This window comes from Salvelinus fontinalis, chromosome 5, assembly GCF_029448725.1.
Source record: "Salvelinus fontinalis isolate EN_2023a chromosome 5, ASM2944872v1, whole genome shotgun sequence".
Taxonomy (NCBI): domain Eukaryota; kingdom Metazoa; phylum Chordata; class Actinopteri; order Salmoniformes; family Salmonidae; genus Salvelinus; species Salvelinus fontinalis.
Window position 1 is genome coordinate 3246047 of NC_074669.1, and position 25930 is coordinate 3271976.

The 25930-nt window shown below is 43.4% G+C and overlaps 1 protein-coding gene across 1 annotated transcript in view; it reads left to right on the forward strand.

Moving 5' to 3' along the window:
- LOC129854824 (dual oxidase 2-like) overlaps positions 1-13959 on the forward strand; it is a 30753-nt gene extending 16794 nt beyond the window's left edge. The window contains exons 21-30 of the mRNA XM_055921965.1: positions 1816-1991; positions 2095-2167; positions 3963-4043; positions 5531-5709; positions 6660-6890; positions 7186-7285; positions 8289-8338; positions 10380-10507; positions 11270-11423; positions 13943-13959. Of these exons, the coding sequence (XP_055777940.1) occupies positions 1816-1991; positions 2095-2167; positions 3963-4043; positions 5531-5709; positions 6660-6890; positions 7186-7285; positions 8289-8338; positions 10380-10507; positions 11270-11423; positions 13943-13959 (1189 nt within the window). The remainder of the gene's footprint in view (positions 1-1815; positions 1992-2094; positions 2168-3962; positions 4044-5530; positions 5710-6659; positions 6891-7185; positions 7286-8288; positions 8339-10379; positions 10508-11269; positions 11424-13942) is intronic.
- The last annotated feature ends 11971 nt before the right edge of the window (positions 13960-25930 follow it).

Genomic DNA, 25930 nt, shown 5'->3' on the forward strand with positions numbered 1-25930 from the left:
AATATTTTTTGGGGGGGAAAGAAATGCTCAAGATTTGAGAAAAAGTACTTCTCTCTCATGGCTAACTACCAGGAAGTTTGAAAAGAAAAGCTGAGTGACCGGGGGAGTTTATAGTCATGACCTCTACTTGACTGGCAGCTTTGTCAAGACGGAGTGAACAATGGTGCTGTAAAATCATCTCAAGCACATTTGGTGATACACAAAGCAATTGCATCAATGATGTATATTTTTGTTATACATCTCCTGTTTAGCATGTCTCTTGTGATGCGGTTCACAGCAGCACTGACAGATGTGTTGACATGACAACTGCATCAAAGTTTTGAACAACACTCCCCCTCCCCCCCTTTTGTACCATGCTGGCTGAAGGCCTAGCTAGCCAGAAACTAGCTAACACCAGACACAGATGAAGACCTAGCTAGCCAGTAACTAGCTAACACCAGACACAGATGAAGACCTAGCTAGCCAGTAACTACCAGACACAGATGAAGGCCTAGCTAGCCAGAAACTAGCTAACACCAGACACAGATGAAGACCTAGCTAGCCAGTAACTAGCTAACACCAGACACAGATGAAGACCTAGCTAGCCAGTAACTACCAGACACAGATGAAGACCTAGCTAGCCAGTAACTAGGTAACACCAGACACAGATGAAGACACTAGCTAGCCAGTAACTAGGTAACACCAGACACAGATGAAGACACTAGCTAGCCAGTAACTAGCTAACACTAGACACAGATGAAAGCGTAGACATATAAGTATCTTTGCCATAAATGAATAGTGTAAACATTTAATTATTTGCTACAGTAAGATTTTGGCACCATTAGTGTCACGTTCCTGACCTGTTTTCTGTTGTTTTGTATGTGTGTGATGGTCAGGGCGTGAGTTTTGGGTGGGCAGTCTATGTTTTCCGTTTCTATGTTGGTTTTGGGTTGCCTGGTATGGCTCTTAATTAGAGGCAGGTGTTTTGCGTTTTCCTCTAATTGAGAGTCATATTAAGGTAGGTTGTTCTCACTGTTTGTTTGTGGGTGATTGTCGCTGTGTCTGTGTTTGTTGCACCACACGGTACTGTCTCGTCTCGTTCATTCGGTCGTTCCTGTTCATGTGTTCTTCGTTTCATGTAAGTTCGTAGTTTAGGTCTGTCTAGTTCGTTTTGTTATTTTGTATATTTAGTCAAGTGTATTTCGTGTCTGTCTTCGTCTTACAATAAAGTCATTATGTATTCATCACCCGCTGCGCCTTGGTCTACTCACTCACCGAAAGAGAGCCGTTACAATTAGAGTAGCTATCTATCTATATAATCCACGCCCCTCCTCCTCCAATGTTGGTTACAAGGCGATACTTATTTAAATTAGTTAAGAGAATATCATGTTACCATTGGTTAACAATTTTGTTTTTTAAATAAAAATAAAATAAATTGGTGTATTAAAATGACAGTTAGGGTGATGTCACCCTATCCCCTTAGTAATCCCGCCTCCTGAATCCAAGTGTTTGACACAGGGGGGGGAGGAGGGCGACCAGTAACTTTATGGTCAAACTTGATCAGTGTAGAAGCAAGTCATTTTTCATACTTTGGGTCATCATAATTTGATCTGTTTCATCCAAATATCATCCAATTTCATGAAAAACATTGTCTCTTGAAGGGACATTACACTCAGACCTCAATAGCCACCTTCTGTCAAAGTACGTCCACATTCCATGCCATCTGTTTTGTAGATCCAGCTCTATGCGCAATCCAAAATGAATGAAAAAGATAAGCGCCGTATAATGGATTCTCCGGCCGTCTTAACTCCGGCCGTCTTGTGGTCTGTTCTGCAGGTCGTTCATAGAGATCTCCAGCAGTCTTCTGTCTAAGAGCCAGGCTGAGGAGGCCATCGAGGCCATGTTGGAGGCCGCAGGTTTCGACAACAAGAAACAGATTACCTGGGAGGACTTCCACTTCCTGCTCCGGGACCACGAGAAGGAACTGACCTTCGCTCAGCTTAACATCAAAGGTGACAAAGGCTGGAGAAAGCCAACCAGAGATACAAAATACTCTCAAAGGCTTCTGCAAAGTGTCTTCTTTTTTTCTTCTTCTAATGTTATGTATCTCTGCAGGGATGGAGAAGGAGGGGGGAAACAAACTGAGTCGACACCAGCATGTGTCTTTCATCACCCCAGAGAGGAAAAGGTAAGATAATAACACCAGCCCGTGTCTTTCATCATCCCAGAGAGGAACAGGTAAGATAATAACACCAGCCCGTTTCTTTCATCATCCCAGAGAGGAACAGGTAAGTTAATAACACCAGCATGTGTCTTTCATCATCCCAGAGAGGAACAGGTAAGATAACACCAGCCCGTTTCTTTCATCATCCCAGAGAGGAACAGGTAAGTTAATAACACCAGCATGTGTCTTTCATCATCCCAGAGAGGAACAGGTAAGTTAATAACACCAGCCCGTTTCTTTCATCATCCCAGAGAGGAACAGGTAAGATAATAACACCAGCCCGTTTCTTTCATCATCCCAGAGAGGAACAGGTAAGATAATAACACCAGCCCGTGTCTTTCATCATCCCAGAGAGGAACAGGTAAGATAATAACACCAGCCCGTGTCTTTCATCATCCCAGAGAGGAACAGGTAAGATAATAACACCAGCCCGTTTCTTTCATCATCCCAGAGAGGAACAGGTAAGATAATAACACCAGCCCGTTTCTTTCATCACCCCAGAGAGGAACAGGTAAGTTAATAACACCAGCCCGTGTCTTTCATCATCCCAGAGAGGAACAGGTAAGATAATAACACCAGCCCGTGTCTTTCATCATCCCAGAGAGGAACAGGTAAGAAAAGAATGTAATGAACATGAGGGGAGACAGAGAGCTGGTTTCAAGCACAGGGCACAGCAGGTGTTTATTGCAAAGGACCACAGGAGGAGGCAGGTAGCTGGGTCCAGGGGCAGGCAGAAGGTCATACACAGGGGTCCAAAAGGACAACAGTACAGGCAGGGAAAAGGCTAGTAACGCAGTCCGGGAGATCAGGAAATAGGTAGATAACAGGAAATCCAATAGGCTAAAGTACAGGCAGGGAATAGGCGTCGTTAGTGAGGCAGGCAAAAACTATCATACACGGGAGGAGTAACTCATAGGAAACCAATCTCTCTGACAGACATGTGTCACAAAACAAACAATACCTCACAGTGATGAGGTGCAAAGAACTGAACTAAATAGTGTTTGATAATGACCTACAGGTGTGTGAACAGGTGATCAGAATTCAGGTGATTGAGATCTGGACAGTGAGCTGCGTTCAGGGGATCTACGTGTTTGAGAGTGTGGGCTGGAAAGTGGGCTGGACAGTGGGCTGCGTTCAGGGGATCTACGTGTTTGAGAGTGTGGGCTGGAAAGTGGGCTGGACAGTGGGCTGCGTTCAGGGGATCTACGTGTTTGAGAGTGTGGGCTGGAAAGTGGGCTGGACAGTGGGCTGCGTTCAGGGGATCTACGTGTTTTGAGGGTGTGAGTTGGAAGCAGACGTTACAAATAACACCAGCCTGTTTTCTTTCATCACCCTGGAGAGGAACAGGTAAGATAACAACATTAGAATAGAGGAAGAGAATAACTTAGTAACGAGGATACACCCTTAGAGAACTGAGAGACAAACAAAACATTGATTTGATTGATTGAAAAAATGCACTCTTCATTGCATAGTAATTTACTGTATTTCACAATCTCCATTCACCAAGATCTCGATAGTCATGCTCTTATCAGGGTGTGATTGTGGACATGATGATGATTTTTCTTCACGGCATGACGATGACTACCTTTTTCCAACTAACCTGTTATATTACTATTACGACGACTATTACCATTATTTCTACAAGTTATTTTAATTACTCCACCCTTGTCTGCTGATATGACTAAGCATCCGTTTTCAAACGTTGGCCTGCAGGCCTCATGCTCTTTATTTAAAAACTGTAATGTCTTCTCTTTCTTAGCTCACCCTCAGAAGGGGATACACAGTTCTCCAGCAGCCCGGGGAGAGACGGGCAGGAACTTCGCAGACGACAAGGGAAAAGGTAAGTTCTCTAGGGTTGGGGAATTTCCAACCGGATGCTGCTGATGTCTGGAACCAGAGATCACATTCAACCTCATGCTGCCCGTGTCACTACCAGAGATCACATTCAACCTCATGCTGCTCATGTCACTACCAGAGATCACATTCAACCTCATGCTGCCCATGTCACTACCAGAGATCACATTCAACCTCATGCTGCTCATGTCACTACCAGAGATCACATTCAACCTCATGCTGCTCATGTCACTACCAGAGATCACATTCAACCTCATGCTGCCCATGTCACTACCAGAGATCACATTCAACCTCATGCTGCTCATGTCACTACCAGAGATCACATTCAACCTCATGCTGCTCATGTCACTACCAGAGATCACATTCAAACTCATGCTGCTCATGTCACTACCAGACATCACATTCAACCTCATGCTGCTCATGTCACTACCAGAGATCACATTCAACCTCATGCTGCTCATGTCACTACCAGAGATCACATTCAACCTCATGCTGCTCATGTCACTACCAGAGATCACATTCAACCTCATGCTGCTCATGTCACTACCAGAGATCACATTCAACCTCATGCTGCTCATGTCAATACCAGACTTCTCCTCACTTGTTTTCATTTTTCTCTTTTCTTTATTGACAGATTTTCTCATGACATTCTCACGTGTTTTCATTTTTCTCTTTTCTTTATTGACAGATTTTCTCATGACATTCTCGCCTAACCCTAACCCTAACCCTTCTAATAATTAAAAAAAATCTATTTACATAAAGTTCATTAAGTCCTTATATAGTAGGTCGATACCAGTAGTGGTAATGGTTGTTGTGCTTACCTGTATGTACAGTATTCTGTTTCAAGGAAGTGAAGCAGAGTGATACCAGTAATTATGGGTTTACCATTGTTACCTCGGGTTGTTTGCTTTGTGGTTGACCTCATGTCTGGTATCTAGAGTTGTCCACCCAGTGATGCAAGCAGCCTCTACTTAACGCCATTATCAGATAAAACTAGACTTGAGTCTGAATTCCTTAAATATATTGATGATGGTACGATGGTTTTACCATGGAGCACAGCACTTACACTCTATCTATCCTGTGTCTTCGTTATATCACTAGCGCACAGTAATACCTTTTAACATTTAATTATTGCCCTGAAGGGGAATCCAGCCTGAACCTCATCCGGATGTTCTGGTTTTTTACCCACTGTCCTTATGATTTCTTTTTATTGTCCTTGCTAACTCTGACTCATCCATTATATTCATTGATTGCTGCATTGCTGTAACATAAAAGTTAAAAAAGGTCGCAATAGTGCTTTGTTGAAGGAGCTTTCTCTTAAACGTGTTCAGCAATAAATGCCATTGAAGTGAATTATGCTGCGGCCTGAAGCTTCTTTGGTAGTTTCAGTTCAATAAATTATGTTGTGGGACAATGAAGCTTTTCTAAATCTAAACCACTGCAAATGACTTCCTCCTTCCTCCTCCCATGCAGATCGGGCCTCCAGAGTCCTAAGGTCTACGTGAAGCCTAAGAAGGACCGTTACAACAGCAGCCCCATCCAGCAGAAGATCCAGCAATTCAAACGCTTCGTAGAGAACTACCGTCGCCACATTGTTTGCTTCACTATCGTCTATGGCATCACAGCCGGGGTGGCTCTGGAGAGATGCTACTGTAAGTTCTTGTCTTCTCTTGTCTTCTCTCGTCTTCTCTCGTCTTCTCTCGTCTTCTCTCGTCTTCTCTCGTCTTCTCTCATCTTGTCTTGTCTTCTCTTGTCTTCTCTCGTCTTCTCTGGTCTTGTCTCGTCTTCTCTGGTCTTGTCTTCTCTCGTCTTCTCTCGTCTTCTCTGGTCTTCTCTCGTCTTGTCTTCTCTCGTCTTCTCTTCTCTTGTCTTCTTTTCTATTATGTTCTCTTCTGTCTGTTCTTCTGTTTTGGGAGTTAGCTGGCACTTCGTTACAACTGCTATAATATACATTTGATTGATTTGAATTTGAGCTAGCCTGGCTGGTTCCAGATCTGTTTGTGCTGTCTCGCCAACTCCTATGCTTGTTGTCAAGACAGTACAAACAGATCTGAGACCAGGCTGGGAGTAAACTGTGCCAAGAAGAAGAAGAAGGCTGTGAGTTACCTGTTTAAAAAAGAATCTCAATTCCCAGAACCAAATCAGCTAAGACGATCACGAGAGACGACTGTTTAGTTGACACAAATGCTTAACTTAATGAGATTTTCATAATTTTGTTGATTACTCATGCAATTTTAACTCCATTGCCCTACAAAAGCATCTTATGAATGCTTAGGTACATTTTCCATCACATTACAATAGCTATACTGTATCTGAGTATAAAGGTCTTCTGTCAGCCTTGTATATACCCTGAATCCCAATTCAAGCCCTGGCCTTAATCCTTCCTGTAGATCTAACAGAATGGGATATGTTTAAGCAATATGGTGACGACTTAAACTTACCCTTCTGTTTGGCTGATTTTTTTTGCCATTTTGATTACACTTATCCAATCCCTTCAGATCTACGGGAGTGCCCTAGGAAATCCGGAGGGGCTGTGGGTCTTATTTGGGATTCAGGTAAAACCTGTGGACTAACAGAAACAAACCCCTAGCTGCGTGTTTAGACTATGGTTTGCAGGCATACTCCACGGGTGTGCCGGAGACGTCGGTGGTGGGTATCTTGGTGTCACGCGGTTCGGCGGCGGCCATCTCCTTCCTGTACCCCTACATGCTGCTGACGGTGTGCCGTAACCTCATCACCCTGGGACGAGAGACCTTCCTCAACCAATACATCCCCTTCGACGCCGCTATCGACTTCCACCGCTTCATGGCCATGTCCGCCCTCTTACTCACAGGTCAGAGGTTAGAGGTCAGAGGTTGACACTTCTTAGAGTATCAACACAAAAGGAGGGGTTGACTGGGCGGAATTGGAAAAAAGTCACTCACCAATGTAAAATCCCCCAAATATATTTATATTTTTTGTCTAAATGATTTCACTTGGAGAACTGATGATTTCACTTTTGGGAACTCCTACATTTATGAATACTAGTTCTTCACATCTCATTGTAGTAACACATTTACAACGTGTTTCCAGTTCATGTTATGTTTTGCTCCTGAATTAACCCCTTCTTCTCCTCCTCTCCTCTTTAGTTGTCCATTCTCTGGGTCATGTGGTTAATGTCTACGTGTTCTCAGTCAGTGACCTCAGCATCCTGACCTGTCTGTTCCCCAAGGTCCTAGTCAACAATGGGTAATGGCATTATTCTGGATTCTTCTTCATTCTTCTGGATTCTTCGGGAATATTTTGGGGATTCTTCTCCATTTTCACATGCATGCGTACCTCTTTTCATGCATACTCTTGTATCTGAATTGCTATGTGTTGAGTATTTACTATGGGTTGACTATTTGTTATGTGTTGACTGTTTATTGTGTTAACTATTTATTATGTTGACTATTTATTATGTTGACTGTTTACTGTGTTGACTGTTTACTCTGTGTTGACTATTTACTATCTGACTATTTACTGTGTTGACTATTTACTATCTGACTATTTACTGTGTTGACTGTTTACTATCTGACTATTTACTGTGTTGACTATTTACTATGTTGACTGTTTACTGTGTTGACTGTTTACTCTGTGTTGACTATTTACTGTGTTGACTATTTACTGTGTTGACTATTTACTGTGTTGACTATTTACTGTGTTGACTATTTACTGTGTTGACTATTTACTGTGTTGACTGTTTACTCTATGTTGACTATTTACTGTGTTGACTATTTACTGTGCTGACTGTTTACTGAGTTGACTGTTTACTGTGCTGACTGTTTACTGAGTTGACTGTTTACTGTGTTGACTGTTTACTGTGTTGACTGTTTACTGAGTTGACTGTTTACTGAGTTGACTGTTTACTGTGCTGACTGTTTACTGTGTTGACTGTTTACTGTGCTGACTGTTTACTGTGTTGACTGTTTACTGTGCTGACTGTTTACTGAGTTGACTGTTTACTGGGTTGACTATTTACTATCTGACTATTTACTGTGTTGACTGTTTACTCTGTGTTGACTATTTACTGTGTTGACTGTTTCCTCTATGTTGACTATTTACTGTGTTGACTATATACTGTGTTGACTATTTACTGTGTTAACTGTTTACTTTGTTGACTATTTACTGTGTTGACTGTTTACTTTGTTGACTATTTACTGTGTTGACTGTTTACTTTGTTGACTATTTACAATGTATTGGCCATTTGCAGGTCTGAGATGCCGATGAAATGGTCGTGGTGGTTCTTTCAGAGTGTTCCAGGTAGGACAGAATACAAACCATTCCCACCAGTCACAACCGGGCAAAACTAGTTGATGTCATAATTATGTCATTTCAACCTGTTTCTAGTTATAATGATGCCAATGCAACCAGTTTTGCCCACCGGGTTTGCTTTAGTCCCAAAATATTGACGTTAAAGAGCTACTTTATGTTATTGCTGAATATTACAGTAGCTCAATACTTGTACGTATCTCTAATGTTACTCTAACGTGTCTCTCTCTCTAACGTTACTCTAACATTGTCTCTCTCTCTAACATTACTCTAACGTTACTCTAACGTGTCTCTCTCTCTAACGTTACTCTAACGTGTCTCTCTCTCTCTCTAACGTTACTCTAACGTGTCTCTCTCTCTCTAACGTTACTCTAACGTGTCTCTCTCTCTCTAACATTACTCTAACGTGTCTCTCTCTCTCTCTCTCTCTCTCTCTCTAATGTTACTCTAACGTGTCTCTCTCTAATGTTACTCTAACGTGTCTCTCTCTCTCTGTTACTCTAACGTGTCTCTCTCTCTAACATTACTCTAACGTGTCTCTCTCTAACGTTACTCTAACGTGTCTCTCTCTCTAATGTTACTCTAACGTGTCTCTCTCTCTCTCTAACGTTACTCTAACGTGTCTCTCTCTCTAACGTTACTCTAACGTGTCTCTCTCTCTAACGTTACTCTAACGTGTCTCTCTCTCTAACGTTACTCTAACGTGTCTCTCTCTCTCTCTAACATTACTCTAACGTGTCTCTCTCTCTAACGTTACTCTAACGTGTCTCTCTCTCTCTCTAACGTTCAACGTGTCTCTCTCTAACATTACTCTAACATTACTCTAACGTGTCTCTCTCTCTAACGTTACTCTAACGTGTTTCTCTCTCTCTCTAACGTTACTCTAACGTGTCTCTCTCTCCAATGTTACTCTAACGTGTCTCTCTCTCTGTTACTCTAACGTGTCTCTCTCTCTCTAACGTTACTCTAACGTGTCTCTCTCTCTCTAACGTTACTCTAACGTGTCTCTTCCTCTAACGTTACTCTAACGTGTCTCTCTCTCTCTCTAACGTTACTCTAACGTGTCTCTCTCTCTCTCTAACGTTACTCTAACGTGTCTCTCTCTCTCTAACGTTACTCTAACGTGTCTCTCTCTCTCTAACGTTACTCTAACGTGTCTCTTCCTCTAACGTTACTCTAACGTGTCTCTCTCTCTCTCTCTAATGTTACTCTAACGTGTCTCTCTCTCTCTGTTACTCTAACGTGTCTCTCTCTCTCTCTGTTACTCTAACGTGTCTCTCTCTCTAACATTACTCTAACGTGTCTCTCTCTCTCTCTCTCTCTAACGTTACTCTAACGTGTCTCTCTCTCTAACGTTACTCTAACGTGTTTCTCTCTCTCTCTAACGTTACTCTAACGTGTCTCTATCTCTAACGTTACTCTAACATTGTCTCTCTCTCTCTCTAATGTTACTCTAACGTGTCTCTCTCTAATGTTACTCTAACGTGTCTCTCTCTCTCTGTTACTCTAACGTGTCTCTCTCTCTAACATTACTCTAACGTGTCTCTCTCTAACGTTACTCTAACGTGTCTCTCTCTCCAATGTTACTCTAACGTGTCTCTCTCTCTCTCTAACGTTACTCTAACGTGTCTCTCTCTCTCTCTAACGTTACTCTAACGTGTCTCTCTCTCTAACATTACTCTAACGTGTCTCTCTCTCTAACATTACTCTAACGTGTCTCTCTCTAACGTTACTCTAACGTGTCTCTCTCTCCAATGTTACTCTAACGTGTCTCTCTCTCTCTCTAACGTTACTCTAACGTGTCTCTCTCTCTCTAACGTTACTCTAACGTGTCTCTCTCTTCCTCTAATGTTACTCTAACGTGTCTCTCTCTAACGTTACTCTAACGTGTCTCTCTCTTCCTCTAATGTTACTCTAACGTGTCTCTCTCTCTCTCTCTCTCTCTCTAAAGTTACTCTAACGTTGTCTCTCTCTCTAACGTTACTCTAACGTTACTCTTACGTGTCTCTCTCTCTCTCTAATGTTACTGCAGGAATAACGGGCATCCTGCTTCTCTTCATCTTTGCGTTTATGTACGTCTTTGCCACTCACTACTTCCGACGAATCAGCTTCCGGGGTTTCTGGCTCACACACTACCTCTATGTGGTCGTCTACATTCTGGTGAGCACAGAGATACATTATATTCATATACGTATACCTTGTACAACATATACAGATGAGTATTACTGAAGTAGTTGCTGGTTAACCGAAGGGGCTTGCCATAACGTTGAACCACGGTGAACACAGGGAGATTCTCATTTGGACGAAAAGACCGTCCTCTCCCTCGACTCCTCCATCCTCTCCTCGACTTCTCTGTGCTCTCCTCGACTCCTCCGTGACCTAGAAACTGATAAGTGGTCTAGGAGAGTGTCAATTAGTCAGGAGGTGAAGGAAGGAGCCTGCTCCTCTCATTCATTACCTACTAAATTCCACCCAAAACCGATATTTTTCCTCTTTGTTTCATTAGTCGATTGTTGATATAGTCCCAAAATGTTTTCCATGTCAGCAATCAAGTTTTTAAGCTATATAACTTTAAAAATACATACCTACAGCCAGTAGGATGCGTTTTGGTTGGATTGAATGTAAATGCTGGTCCCTGTAGGGAGAACATGAAGTATATTTCCTCCCCTGGTTTCTAGTGTATCTAAAACATGACCCTCCTGGCCATGTCTCTTCTCCTGGTTTCTAGTGTATCTAAAACATGATGCTCCTGGCCATGTCTCGTCCCCTGGTTTCTAGTGTATCTAAAACATGATGCTCCTGGCCATGTCTCGTCCCCTCGTTTCTAGTGTATCTAAAACATGATGCTCCTGGCCATGTCTCCTCCCCTCGTTTCTAGTGTATTTAAAACATGATCCTCTTGGCCATGTCTCATCCCGCCAGACGGTCATCCACGGCAGCTTTGCTCTGCTCCAGGAGCCTCGTTTCTACATCTACCTGATCCCCCCGGGACTGCTCTTCCTCCTGGACAAACTCATCAGCCTCAACAGGAAGAAGGTGGAGATCCCTGTGGTCAATGCTACGCTGCTGCCCTCGGGTAGGGACTGGGATAGAGGGTGGGAGGGGAGGGAGGAAGGGTGGGTTGGTTGGTGGGTGGGAGCTTAGCAGGGAGGGATAGAGGAAGGAGTGAGGAAGGAGGGATGGATGGTGGATTGGATGGATGGATGGATGGATGGTGGATTGGATGGATGGATGGATTGGATGGATTGGATGGATGGATGGTGGATTGGATGGATGGATTGGATGGATGGATGGTGGATTGGATGGATGGATGGTGGATTGGATGGATTGGATGGATTGGATGGATTGGATGGATGGATGGTGGATTGGATGGATGGATGGTGGATTGGATGGATTGGATGGATTGGATGGATTGGATGGATGGATTGGATGGATTGGATGGATGGATGATGGATTGGATGGTGGATTGGATGGATTGGATGGATGGATGATGGATTGGATGGATGGATGGATTGGATGGATTGGATGGATGGATGGATTGGATGGTGGATTGGATGGATTGGATGGATGGATGATGGATTGGATGGATTGGATGGATGGATGGTGGATGGTGGATTGGATGGATGGATGGATTGGATGGATGGATGGTGGATTGGATGGATGGATGGATGGATTGGATGGATGGTGGATTGGATGGATGGATGTATGGATTGGATGGATGGTGGATTGAATGGATTGGATGGATGGATGGTGGATTGGATGGATGGATGGTGGATTGGATGGATTGGATGGATGGATGGTGGATTGGATGATGGATTGGATGGATTGGATGGATGGATGATGGATTGGATGGATTGGATGGATGGATGGTGGATGGATGGATGGATGGTGGATTGGATGATGGATTGGATGGATGGATGGTGGATTGGATGATGGATTGGATGGATTGGATGGATGGATGATGGATTGGATGGATTGGATGGATGGATGGTGGATGGATGGTGGATGGTGGATTGGATGATGGATTGGATGGATTGGATGGATGGATGGTGGATTGGATGGATTGGATGGATGGATGATGGATTGGATGGATTGGATGGTGGATTGGATGGATGGATTGGATGGATGGATGGATGGATGGTGGATTGGATGGATGGTGGATTGATGGTGGATTGGATGGATGGATTGGATGGATGGTGGATTGGATGGTGGATTGGATGGATGGTGGATTGTCTTGGCTTTGCCTCTGACTCGGAGTCCATCAAACTACCAAAGGTTGCACCGTGGCAGAAAACGGTATGACTGGTTCAGGCTGTCAATGAGAAGCTTGCGAGTAGATACTGAGAAATAATCAGTAGTCTTCATTTTAGGAAATATTATTTAAGTATAATATTAATAATACTTAATATAGTTAATATTAATAATATTATAATATTAATATTATTTATTATTTCGACATCTACTTTCCCAACATCAATCGGTTAAATCACATCATTGAAACGTTTTCATTCAGTTACAGAAATAACAGTGCTGGCTGAGCTCCATATGCAGGCACACCGTGACCACAATCTAGCCAAGTTGTACCTGTCAAATCGACAAAATAAGCCCTTTTTACACTTTTTTTTGCATCAAATATGTATGCTGCTGAGACAAGTTGATTTTAAAAAACATTTTCATTGTGACAGCACTTCAAACAAAGGTGGGAGGTAGTCTAGTGGTTAGAGCGTTGGACTAGTAACCGGAAGGTTGCAAGATCTAATCCCCCGGGCTGACAATGTAGAAATCTGTAATTCTGCCCCTAAACAAGGCAGTTGACCCACTGTTCCCCGGTAGGCTGTCATTGAAAATAAGAATTTGTTCTTAACTGACTTGCTTGGTAAAATAAAAATTCCACCAAACCAGGATGACTTAGACTTTGACATGAATTACATAAACTGAGTGTACAAAACATTAAGAACACTTGCTCTTTCAAGGACTATCCAGGTGAAAGCTATGATCTATTATTGATGTCACTTGTTAAATCCACTTCAATCAGTGTAGATGAAGGGGAGGAGACAGCTTACAGAAGGATTTTTAAGCCTTGAGATTACTGAGACATGGATTGTGTACGTGTGCCATTCAGAGGGTGAATGGGCAAGACAACATATTTAGTGGCCTTTGAACGGGGTATGGTAGTAGGTGCAAGGCACACTGGTTTGAGTGTGTCAAGAACTGCAATGCTGCTGGGTTTCATGTGTATATTAAGAATGGTCCACCACCCAAAGGACATCCAGCCAACTTTTGTATTTGTATTTATTAGGGAACACCATTGGCTGTTGCCAAGGCAGCAGCTACTCCTTCTGGAGTCCAAACACATTAAGACACTTACATCACACATAAAACAAAAGATAAAACAGTACATCATGTAACACAGTTACACCCCTACATATCTACAATACAAAATGTACAATACCACCATACAACAATTTTACGATGTGCGTATGTGTAAAGTGCGTGTGCCAGCATGTGTGTGTGTGTGTACCTGTATGTGTGTGTGTTTGTGTGTGTGTGTGCGCGTATGCTTGTGTCTGTACCTGTGTGTGTGAATATTCACAGTCCCTGCTATTCCATAAGGTGTATTTCTATCTGTTTCTACTGCGTGCCTCAGTTAAATGATGAGAGTTCCATGTAGTCATGGCTCTATGTAGTACTGAACTTGGGGACTGTGAAGAGACTTCTGGTGGCATGTCTTGCGGGGTATGCATGGGTGTGTCATGGATCCCCTCCGGTACTGCTGCTCATTCTGTTCACCAGTTCCGGAGGTCAACGTCACCGGCCTTCTAGGCTGCACCGAACTGTGTCATTACACAAACCTGGTTCCAATTCCTCACTGTTTGTGTTTGTATAAATGTGCCCTTTGTTTCCCCATTGGGCTGTCGGTTATTGTTCCCATGTCCGTTGGTCGTGTGAGCACCTATGCATTGTCTCAGCCTGTGCTGCGTGTTTTGTGCTTTGTGTATTACGGGTATCGTGTCGTGTCGTTCTACGAGGTTTACCCTCGCTCTTTTGTTTGGGTACATCCCAGTGTTTTGTATACGTGTTTGTTTTGGGTGTATTAAATAACCCAGATGTATTCCTGCGCCTGTCTCCAAATCCTTTATACCAGCGCGACAGGGTGTCTGAGCTGTATGCTAGTAGTTTAAACAGACAGCTCGGTGCATTCAGCATGTCAACACTTCTTACAAAAACAAGTAGTGATGAAGTCAGTCTATCCTCCACTTTGAGCGATGAGAGATTTACGTTCATATTATTAATGTTAGCTCTCCGTGTGCATTTAAGGGCCAGCCGTGCCACCCTGTTCTGAGCTAAATGTAATTTTCCGAGGTCTCTCTTTGTGGCACCTGACCACATGACTGAACAGTAGTCCAGGTGTGATAAAACTAGGGCCTGTAGGACCTGCCTTGTTGATAGTGCTGTTAAGAAGGTAGAAACTAGGGCCTGTAGGACCTGCCTTGTTGATAGTGCTGTTAGGAAGGTAAAAACTAGGGCCTGTAGGACCTGCCTTGTTGATAGTGTTGTTAAGAAGGTAGAAACTAGGGCCTGTAGGACCTGCCTTGTTGATAGTGCTGTTAAGAAGGTAGAAACTAGGGCCTGTAGGACCTGCCTTGTTGATAGTGCTGTTAAGAAGGTAAAAACTAGGGCCTGTAGGACCTGCCTTGTTGATAGTGCTGTTAAGAAGGTAAAAACTAGGGCCTGTAGGACCTGCCTTGTTGATAGTGCTGTTAAGAAGGTAGAAACTAGGGCCTGTAGGACCTGCCTTGTTGATAGTGCTGTTAAGAAGGTAGAAACTAGGGCCTGTAGGACCTGCCTTGTTGATAGTGTTGTTAAGAAGGTAGAAACTAGGGCCTGTAGGACCTGCCTTGTTGATAGTGCTGTTAAGAAGGTAGAAACTAAGGCCTGTAGGACCTGCCTTGTTGACAGTGTTGTTAAGAAGGTAGAAACTAGGGCCTGTAGGACCTGCCTTGTTGATAGTGCTGTTAAGAAGGTAGAAACTAGGGCCTGTCAGTCCTGCCTTGTTGATAGTGCTGTTAAGAAGGTAGAAACTAGGGCCTGTAGGACCTGCCTAGTTGATAGTGCTGTTAAGAAGGTAGAAACTAGGGCCTGTAGGACCTGCCTTGTTGATAGTGCTGTTAAGAAGGTAGAAACTAGGGCCTGTCAGTCCTGCCTTGTTGATAGTGCTGTTAAGAATTTAGAAACTAGGGCCTGTAGGACCTGCCTTGTTGATAGTGCTGTTAAGAAGGTAGAAACTAGGGCCTGTAGGACCTGCCTTGTTGATAGTGCTGTTAAGAAGGTAGAAACTAGGGCCTGTCAGTCCTGCCTAGTTGATAGTGCTGTTAAGAAGGTAGAAACTAGGGCCTGTAGGACCTGCCTTGTTGATAGTGTTGTTAAGAAGGTAGAAACTAGGGCCTGTAGGACCTGCCTTGTTGATAGTGCTGTTAAGAAGGTCGAAACTAGGGCCTGTCGGTCCTGCCTTGTTGATAGTGCTGTTAAGAAGGTAGAAACTAGGGCCTGTAGGACCTGCCTTGTTGATAGTGCTGTTAGAAGGTAGAAACTAGGGCCTGTAGGACCTGCCTTGTTGATAGTGCTGTTAAGAAGGTAGAAACTAGGGCCTGTAGGACCTGCCTTGTTGATAGTGCTGTTAAGAAGGTAGAAACTAGGGCCTGTAGGACCTGCCTTGTTGATAGTGTTGTTAAGAAGGTAGAAACTAGGGCCTGTAGGACCTGCCTTGTTGATAGTGTTGTTAAGAAGGTAGAAACTAGGGCCTGTAGGACCTGCCTTGTTGATAGTGCTGTTAAGAAGGTAGAAACTAGGGCCTGTAGGACCTGCCTTGTTGATAGTGTTGTTAAGAAGGTAGAAACTAGGGCCTGTAGGACCTGCCTTGTTGATAGTGTTGTTAAGAAGGTAGAAACTAGGGCCTGTAGGACCTGCCTTGTTGATAGTGTTGTTAAGAAGGTAGAAACTAGGGCCTGTAGGACCTGCCTTGTTGATAGTGTTGTTAAGAAGGTAGAAACTAGGGCCTGTAGGACCTGCCTTGTTGATAGTGTTGTTAAGAAGGTAGAAACTAGGGCCTGTAGGACCTGCCTTGTTGATAGTGTTGTTAAGAAGGTAGAAACTAGGGCCTGTAGGACCTGCCTTGTTGATAGTGTTGTTAAGAAGGCAGAACAGCGCTTTATTATGGACAGACTTCTCCCCATCTTAGCTACTGTTGTATCAATGTGGTTTGACCATGACAGTTTTACAATCCAGTGTTACTCCAAGCATTTTAGTCACCTCAACTTCCTCAATTTCCACATTATTCATTACAATATTTAGTTGCGGTTTAGTGAATGATTTGTCTAAAATGCAATGCTTAGAGTTTTTGAAATATTTAGGACTAACTTATTCCTTGCCACCCGTTCTGAAACTAACTGCAGCTCTTTGTTGAGTGTTGCAGTCATTTCACTCGCTATAGTGGCTGACGTGTATAGTGTTGAGTCATTCGCATACATAGACACACTGGCTTTACTCAAAGCCAGTGGCATGACGTTAGTAAAGAATTTAAAAAGTAAGGGGCATAGGAAACTGCTCTGGGAAATTCCTGATTCAACCTGGATTATATTGGAGAGGCTTCCATTAAAAAACACCCCTTCTGTGTTCTTTTCTTGAGTAGGCAGCTTGCTGAAAGCCAGTCAATATTTAAATCACCCAGAAAATCTATCTCTGTTGATATCACTTACATTATCAAGCATTTCACACATATGCTTGATTGGATTTATTGCTTTACTGGGAAGCTTATCAGAAGACATGCTCAAGTTATTGATGTTTACGCTGCACACAGTGGATTTCCTACGAGGGCATTCCGCCTCAGTTCTAACAGTATAACTCTGATTCATAGGCACATGATTACTGCATAGTTGTAGGATCAACAGAGGCATTCAGGTCAGTTAGAGGGAAATTCATTAGGTTACGTACATGGGTTACTTTACATTGTGTTCGCCAACTCCCCTAGGATAATGTACATTTGCTGAAGCATAATGACTCAGAGACACAAGGGTAGGGATTAACTGAGCTGGGCTTGGGTCATTAATATTATAACTCAGACTAGAAAACACATTTTGTCAACAACACACTCAGGGGGTGAACAGGGCGAGCCAAGTATAGAGCCAAGATAAGCTTCATATGTAACTCTGTTATAAATGATCAAGCCTGCCTGTTGAGACCTGGGCCTGCCTGTTGAGGCCTGGGCCTGCCTGTTGAGGCCTGGGCCTGCCTGTTGAGACCTGGGCCTGCCTGTTGAGGCCTGGGCCTGCCTGTTGAAACACCACAGGCTGGGTTCCCACTTGGTACACTTCCTATTGGCAGGCTGAGGCTTTGGGGAGTGTGTGTGAACATGAAGACACTCAGGGCCACCATGGAGCAGGTCTCACAGGTAGGCAGATACTTTGTGTGTGTCTCTTGCTTCATGGCATTCATCCTGAAAGTCTGTCCCACACCTCTTTCAACAGCTCTACGTGTCGGGACATCACAGCCTGTGAGGGTGGAATGATTTCAAGGCCATCCTCAAACAGGTACCGGTGGATGTCATCACGAGCAGACCATAATAATCTGTTCGATTCAACGTGATGTGTTAAGGATGGTACCTGGATACAGGTCTTCGTAGCGTCTGGTCTTACAGCCCTGGACTTCCCCATGGGATTTCCTTCACTGGCTGAATGTGGAGCAGCAGTTGGCTGCTTCTGGCTAAAACGTTAAATGTTGTGTGGTGAAGCACTTGGCAGTCGAGTTGCTTCTGTGTTGAGCAGAAATGCAGACCGACAAGAAAAGAATGCTCTCTCCAGAGACTTCCCTCCAATGTAGACTACTATATGTAGACTACTGTATGTATTCTTAACATGGACAACATTACAGTCAGCATATGCATGTGGTTATAAGAATGAAGATAAAAAACAAATGTATTAATTTGAATAATTGGATAACGTCACAAACAAAGTGAAACTGAACTCTGTCACAGTCTCAGAACCCTGTTATGATCAACGGGGTTGGGGTTTTTTGGCTCAAAATGGCCGCTGCGCCTCACGTGGTGAAGAACATGAGACCAGATCGCGCGTGCGCACGGAATTAAGAAATTGTATATATTTTTGCAATAAAAAAAGTAATAGTTTTCGATCTTTATTTCATGTAACAGAGATGAGCTTGATCTAACAATACAAATCTATGAAATATAGATGTTATAACTTCCCTGTCTTTTGGCACCATGTTCTTCAGAAGACTTGTAATGATGTCACTTCCAGTTGATGATGTCACATAAGGATAAGTTCACAATTTTTTTATGAGGGGAGATTGGTTGGTGTAACGGGGTTGAGGGTAGACAGGTACACAATTAATTATGGTGATTTTTAATCAATAATCATGCATTTATTAGGACAAAATACTTTCTCAGCAAAAGAGCACAAATAGATGTTCATATCAATGGCAAAATGTAAGAATTATAAGCACATTTTATGAGTCATATCCTAAATACAAATTCAGTGAAGGTCAAGTGAAGTGTTGGTCCCATGTTTCATGAGCTGAAATAAATGATCCTAGAAATGTTCCATACGCACAAAAAACGTATTTCTCTCAAATGTTGTGCATAAATTTATTTACATCCCTGTTAGTGAGCAGTTCTCCTTTGTCAAGATAATCCATCCACCTGACAGGTGTGACATATCAAGAAGCTTATTAAACAGCATGATCATTACACAGGTCCACTTTGTGCTGGGGACAATTAAAGGCCACTCTAAAATGTGCAGTTTTGTCACACAACACAATGCCACAGTTTGTTGCCTGTCTCAAGTTTTGCGGGAGCGTGCAATTGGCATGTTGACTGCAGGAGTGTCCACCACAGGTGATTAATTGACTGTTCCAGTTTCAACTGTTCTGCCTGAGGCTATGGAACCCTGACCTGTTCACCGGATGTGCTACCTGTCCCAGACCTGCTGTTTTCAACTCTCTAGAGACCGCAGGAGCGGTAGAGATACTCTTAATGATCGGCTATGAAAAGCCAACTGACATTTACTCCTGAGGTGCTGACTTGCTGCACCCTCGATAACTACTGTGATTATTATTATTTTACCATGCTGGTCATTTATGAACATTTGAACATCTTGGCCATGTTCTGTTATAATCTCCACCCGGCACAGCCAGAAGAGGACTGGCCACCCCTCATAGCCTGGTTCCTCTCTAGGTTTCTTCCTAGGTTTTGGCCTTTCTAGGGAGTTTTTCATAGCCACCGTGCTTCTACACCTGCATTGCTTGCTGTTTGGGGTTTTAGGCTGGGTTTCTGTACAGCACTTTGAGATATCAGCTGATGTAAGAAGGGCTATATAAATACATTTGATTTGATTTGATTAATTAATTAATTAAATATTAATTTCTCTACCATAAGCTGCCTCCGACATCGTTTTAGAGAATTTGGCAGTACGTCCAACTGGCCTCACAACTGCAGACCATGTGTATGGCGCCGTGTGGGTGAGCGGTTTGCTGATGTCAATGTGCCCCATGGTGGTGGGGTTATGGTATGGGCAGATAAAAGCTGCAGACCACGAACACAATTTCATTTTATCGATGGCTATTTGAATGTACAGAGATACCGTGACTAGATCGTGAGGCCCATTGTTGTGCCATTCATCCACCCGACATCACCTCATGTTTTAGCATGATAATGCACGGCCCCATGTCACAAGGATCTGTACACAATTCCTGGAAACTGAAAATGTGCCAGTTCTTCCATGGCCTGCACACCAATTGAGCAGGTTTGGGATGCTCTGGATAGACGCATATGACGGCGTGTTCCAGTTCCCACCAATATCTAGCAACTTCGTAAAACCATTGAAGAGGAGTGGGACAGCATTCCACAGGCCACAATCAACAGCCTGATCAACTCTATGTGAAGGAGATGTGTCGCGCTGAATGAGGCAAATGGTGGTCACCAGATACTGACTGGTTTTCTGATCCACGCCTTCACCTTTTTTTTAAGGTATCTGTGACCAACGGATTATCTGGAGACGTAATAATACGTTTTCAATATTGTTTATATGTAAACATAATCAATGACCAAATTTAAACACAAAACTCCAGTTTGCATTTTCAAGTTGATCGTTTTTTTGTCCAATGCCATTCCGGATAACATTTGGCTATTTTGAGAAAGAAAATTGTTAAAAGATAAATCAAAATTCACATTTTTAATTGTACTACATTATTGTGACAAAAAGAAGATGAAAACACTTTATTTTTTACCCTTGAACTAGACAGTGCCAAATTCCAATCCTTATTGCTTAAAACAATATTATTCCTCCCATTCAATGTCCTCATTCTTAACATTTTGGCCTGTCAATCGATCACAGTGAGTGGGATTATCAGGGGAGGAGCAGGTGATTTGTGAGAGTCAGAGAGTTGGTAGGGTTTCAGACCTGTCAATCACTCAATATGTGATTGGGCACTCAGGCACCCGCAGCTTACAGGTGTGAATGAACTGCTAGCCAGCTGACTATTACTCGGCAGAAACTCAATACTTATTGACTATTTGCCACAAAGAGATTTCATCAGATCTCGGGATCAGACACTGTAATATAAGTGGTTGTGATATTAAAGTGAAATGGACCAGAGCCAGGTATTGGCAGGTAACGAAAATGTGACATATTTTTGAGGAAGAATTGTATAAAGACATATGTTCCCTGAAAACTATAATGGGAAATACAATGTTAGAACCGTCTTATATATTTGTAACGCTTATTTAAACGAGGAGCTGTCTGTGGCAGAAGTTAAGGTGATTGAATTTGCAAAAAAATGGGAAAGCGTTTGGCATTGATGAGCTGCCTAATGAGGTTTAAAAATCCACTAAATTAATTGATTTATAAAATATTATTTGCTCCAAATTTGTTTTTGAGTACAGTAGACTGTCATCCATTTGGTATAAGTCTATAGTGAATGAGTACAGTAGACTGTCATCCATTTGGTATAAGTCTATAGTGAATGAGTACAGTACTGTCATCCTTTTGGTATAAGTCTATAGTGAATGAGTACAGTATACTGTCATCCATTTGGTATAAGTCTATAGTGAATAGTCTATAGTTTGGGTCTATGCCCAAACAGTTCGAACTTCTAATTTTAAAAATTAATCTCTCCAGAAATAAGTCTCTCACTGTTGCCGCCTGCTACCGACCCCCCTCAGCTCCCAGCTGTGCCCTGGACACCATCTGTGAATTGATCGCTCCCCACCTAGCTTCAGAGTTTGTTCTGTTAGGTGACCTAAACTGGGATATGCTTAACACCCCGGCAGTCCTACAATCTAAGCTTGATGCCCTCAATATCACTCAAATCATCAAGGAACCCACCAGGTACAACCCTAAATCCGTAAACATGGGCACCCTAATAGACATTATCCTGACCAACTTGCCCTCCAAATACACCTCTGCTGTCTTCAATCAAGATCTCAGCGATCACTGCCTCATTGCCTGTATCCGCCACGGGTCCCTGGCCAAACGACCACCCCTCATCACTGTCAAACGCTCCCTAAAACACTTCTGCGAGCAGGCCTTTCTAATCGACCTGGCCCGGGTACCCTGGAAGGATATTGACCTCATCCCGTCAGTTGAGGATGCCTGGTCATTCTTTAAAAGTTACTTCCTCACCATATTAGACAAGCATTCTCCGTTCAAAAAATGCAGAACCAAGAACAGATATAGCCCTTGGTTCACCAGACCTGACTGCCCTCGACCAGCACAAAAACATCCTGTGGCGAACTGCAATAGCATCGAAGAGCCCCCGCGATATGCAACTGTTCAGGGAAGTCAGGAACCAATACACGCAGTCAGTCAGGAAAGCAAAGGCCAGCTTTTTCAAGCAGAAATTTGCATCCTGTAGCTCTAACTCCAAAAAGTTCTGGGATACTGTAAAGTCCATGGAAAACAAGAGCACCTCCTCCCAGCTGCCCACTTCACTGAGGCTAGGTAACACGGTCACCACTGATAAGTCCGTGATAATCGAAAACTTCAACAAACATTTCTCAATGGCTGGCCATGCCTTCCTCCTGGCGACTCCAACCTTGGCCAACAGCCCCGCCCCCCCCCGCTGCTACTCACCCAAGCCTCCCCAGCTTCTCCTTTACCCATATCCAGATAGCAGATGTTGTGAAAGAGCTGGAAAACCTGGACCCATACAAATCAGCTGGGCTTGACAATCTGGACCCCCTATTTCTGAAACTGTCCGCCGCCATTGTCGCACCCCCTATTACCAGCCTGTTCAACCTCTCCTTCGTATCATCTGAGATCCCCAAGGATTGGAAAGCTGCCGCGGTCATCCCCCTCTTCAAAGGGGGAGACACCCTGGACCCAAACTGTTACAGACCTATATCCATCCTGCCCTGCCTATCTAAGGTCTTCGAAAGCCAAGTCAACAAACAGATCACTGACCATCTCGAATCCCACCGTACCTTCTTCGCTGTGCAATCCGGTTTCCGAGCCGGTCACGGGTGCACCTCAACCACGCTCAAGGTACTAAATGATGTCATAACCGCCATCGATAAAAGACATTACTGTGCAGCCGTCTTCATCGACCTGGCCAAGGCTTTCGACTCTGTCAATCACCATATTCTTATCGGCAGACTCAGTAGCCTCGGTTTTTCTAATGACTGCCTTGCCTGGTTCACCAACTACTTTGCAGACAGAGTTCAGTGTGTCAAATCGGAGGGCATGTTGTCCGGTCCTCTGGCAGTCTCTATGGGGGTACCACAGGGTTCAATTCTCGGGCCGACTCTTTTCTCTGTATACATCAATGATGTTGCTCTTGCTGCGGGCGATTCCCTGATCCACCTCTATGCAGACGACACCATTCTGTATACTTCCGGCCCTTCCTTGGACACTGTGCTATCTAACCTCCAAACGAGCTTCAATGCCATACAACACTCCTTCCGTGGCCTCCAACTGCTCTTAAACGCTAGTAAAACCAAATGCATGCTTTTCAACCGTTCGCTGCCTGCACCCGCACGCCCGACTAGCATCACCACCCTGGACGGTTCCGACCTAGAATATGTGGACATCTATAAGTACATAGGTGTCTGGCTAGACTGCAAACTCTCCTTCCAGACTCATATCAAACATCTCCAATCCAAAATCAAATCTAGAGTCGGCTTTCTATTCCGCAACAAAGCCTCCTTCACTCACGCCGCCAAACTTACCCTAGTAAAACTGACTATCCTACCGATCCTCGACTTCGGCGATGTCATCTACAAAATAGCTTCAAAAACTGTACTCAGCAAACTGGATGCAGTTTATCACAGTGCCATCCGTTTTGTTACTAAAGCACCTTATACGACCCACCACTGCGACCTGTATGCCCTAGTCGGCTGGCCCTCGCTACATGTTCTTCGTCAGACCCACTGGCTCCAGGTCATCTACAAGGCTATACTAGGTAAAGTGCCGCCTTATCTCAGTTCACTGGTCACGATGGCTACACCCACCCGTAGCACGCGCTCCAGCAGGTGTATCTCACTGATCATCCCTAAAGCCAAAACCTCATTTGGACGCCTTTCCTTCCAGTTCTCTGCTGCCTGCGACTGGAACGAATTGCAAAAATCTCTGAAGTTGGAGACGTTTATCTCCCTCAACAACTTTAAAAATCTGCTATCCGAGCAGCTAACCGATCGCTGCAGCTGTACATAGTCCATCTGTAAACTACCCACCCAATTTACCTACCTCACCCCCCATACTGCTTTTATTTATTTACTTTTCTGCTCTTTTGCACACCAGTATCTCTTCTTGCACATGATCATCTGATGATTTATCACTCCAGTGTTAATCTGCTAAATTGTAATTACTCGATTTATTGCCTACCTCATGCCTTTTGCACACATTGTATATAGATTCTCTTTTTTTTCTACCATGTTATTGACTTGTTTATTGTTTACTCCATGTGTAACTCTGTGTTGTTGTCTGTTCACACTGCTATGCTTTATCTTGGCCAGGTCGCAGTTGCAAATGAGAACTTGTTCTCAACTAGCCTACCTGGTTAAATAAAGGTGAAATAAAAAAATAAAAATGAGTACAGTATACTGCCATCCACTTGGTATAAGTCTATAGTGAATGAGTACAGTATACCGGCCTCCACTTGGTATAAGTCTATAGTGACTGAGAATGTTGTTCTGCCCCTGAACAAGGCAGTTAACCCACTGTTTCTAGGCTGTCATTGTAAATAAGAATTTGTTCTTACCTGATTTGCCTAGTTAAATAAATAACAATTTGGTGTGGCAGATGAACCTGTAGACATATTGACGTGAGATTCTCTCTAAACATCACAGGAACATGACTCTGACTTTTAACAAGTAAGGGGCCTAAACAGCTGCCCTGCGGAATGCCTGACTCTACCTGGATTATGTTGGAGAGACTCTGAACATAAACAGCAACACCTCCCCCATTGGCATTCCTGTCTCTTCTGAATGTTGAAACCATACATTGCTACCACTGTATCATCAAAAGCGTTAATTCAATTTGTTTCAGAGATGGTCAGTATATGAATGTTATCTGTTACCAGCAAGTTATCGATTTCATGAACCTTGTTTCTTAGGCTACATACAGTACCAGTCAAAAGTTCGGACACCTACTCATTCAAGGGTTTTTCTTTATTTTTTACTATTTTCTACATTCTAGAATAATAATGAAGACATCAAAACTATGGAATGACATATGGAATCACGTTGTAGCCAAGAAAGTGTTAAACAAATCAAAACATATGTTATATTCTTGTAAGTTGCCACCCTTTGTCTCGATGACAGCTTTGAACACTCTTAGCATTCTCTCAACCAGCTTCACCTGGAATGCTTTTCCAACAGTCTTGAAGGAGTTCCCACACATGCTGAGCACTTGTTGGCTGCTTTTCCTTCACTCTGCGGTCCATCCCATCCCAAACCATCTCAATTGGGTTGAGGTCGGGTGATTGTGGAGGCCAGGTAATCTGATGCAGCTCTCCATCACTCTCCGTCTTGGTCAAATAGCCTTACACAGCCTGGAGGTGTGTTGGGTCATTGTCCTGTTGAAAAATAAATAAAAGCGCAAACCAGATGGGATGGCGTATTGCTGTGGTAGCCATGCTGGTTAAGTGTGCCTTGAATTATAAATAAATCACAGACAGTGTCACCAGTAAAGCACCCCCACACCATTACACCTCCTCCTCCTCACTTCACGGTGGGAACCACACATGCGAAAATCATCCGTTCACCTACTCTGCGTCTCACAAAGACAGGGCGGTTTGAACCAAAAATCTCAAATTTGGACTCCGGTCTAATGTCCATTGCTTGTGTTTCTTGGCCCAAGCAAGTCTCTTCTTCTTATTGGTGCCCTTTAGTAGTGGTTTCTTTTCAGCAATTCGACCATGAAGGCTTGATTCATGCAGTCTCTTCTGAACATTTGATGTTGAGATGTGTCTGTTTATTTGGCTGTAATTTCTGAGGCTGATAACTCTAATGAACATATCCTCTGCAGCAGAGGTAACTCTGGGTCTTCTTTTCCTGTTGTGGTCCTCATGAGAGCC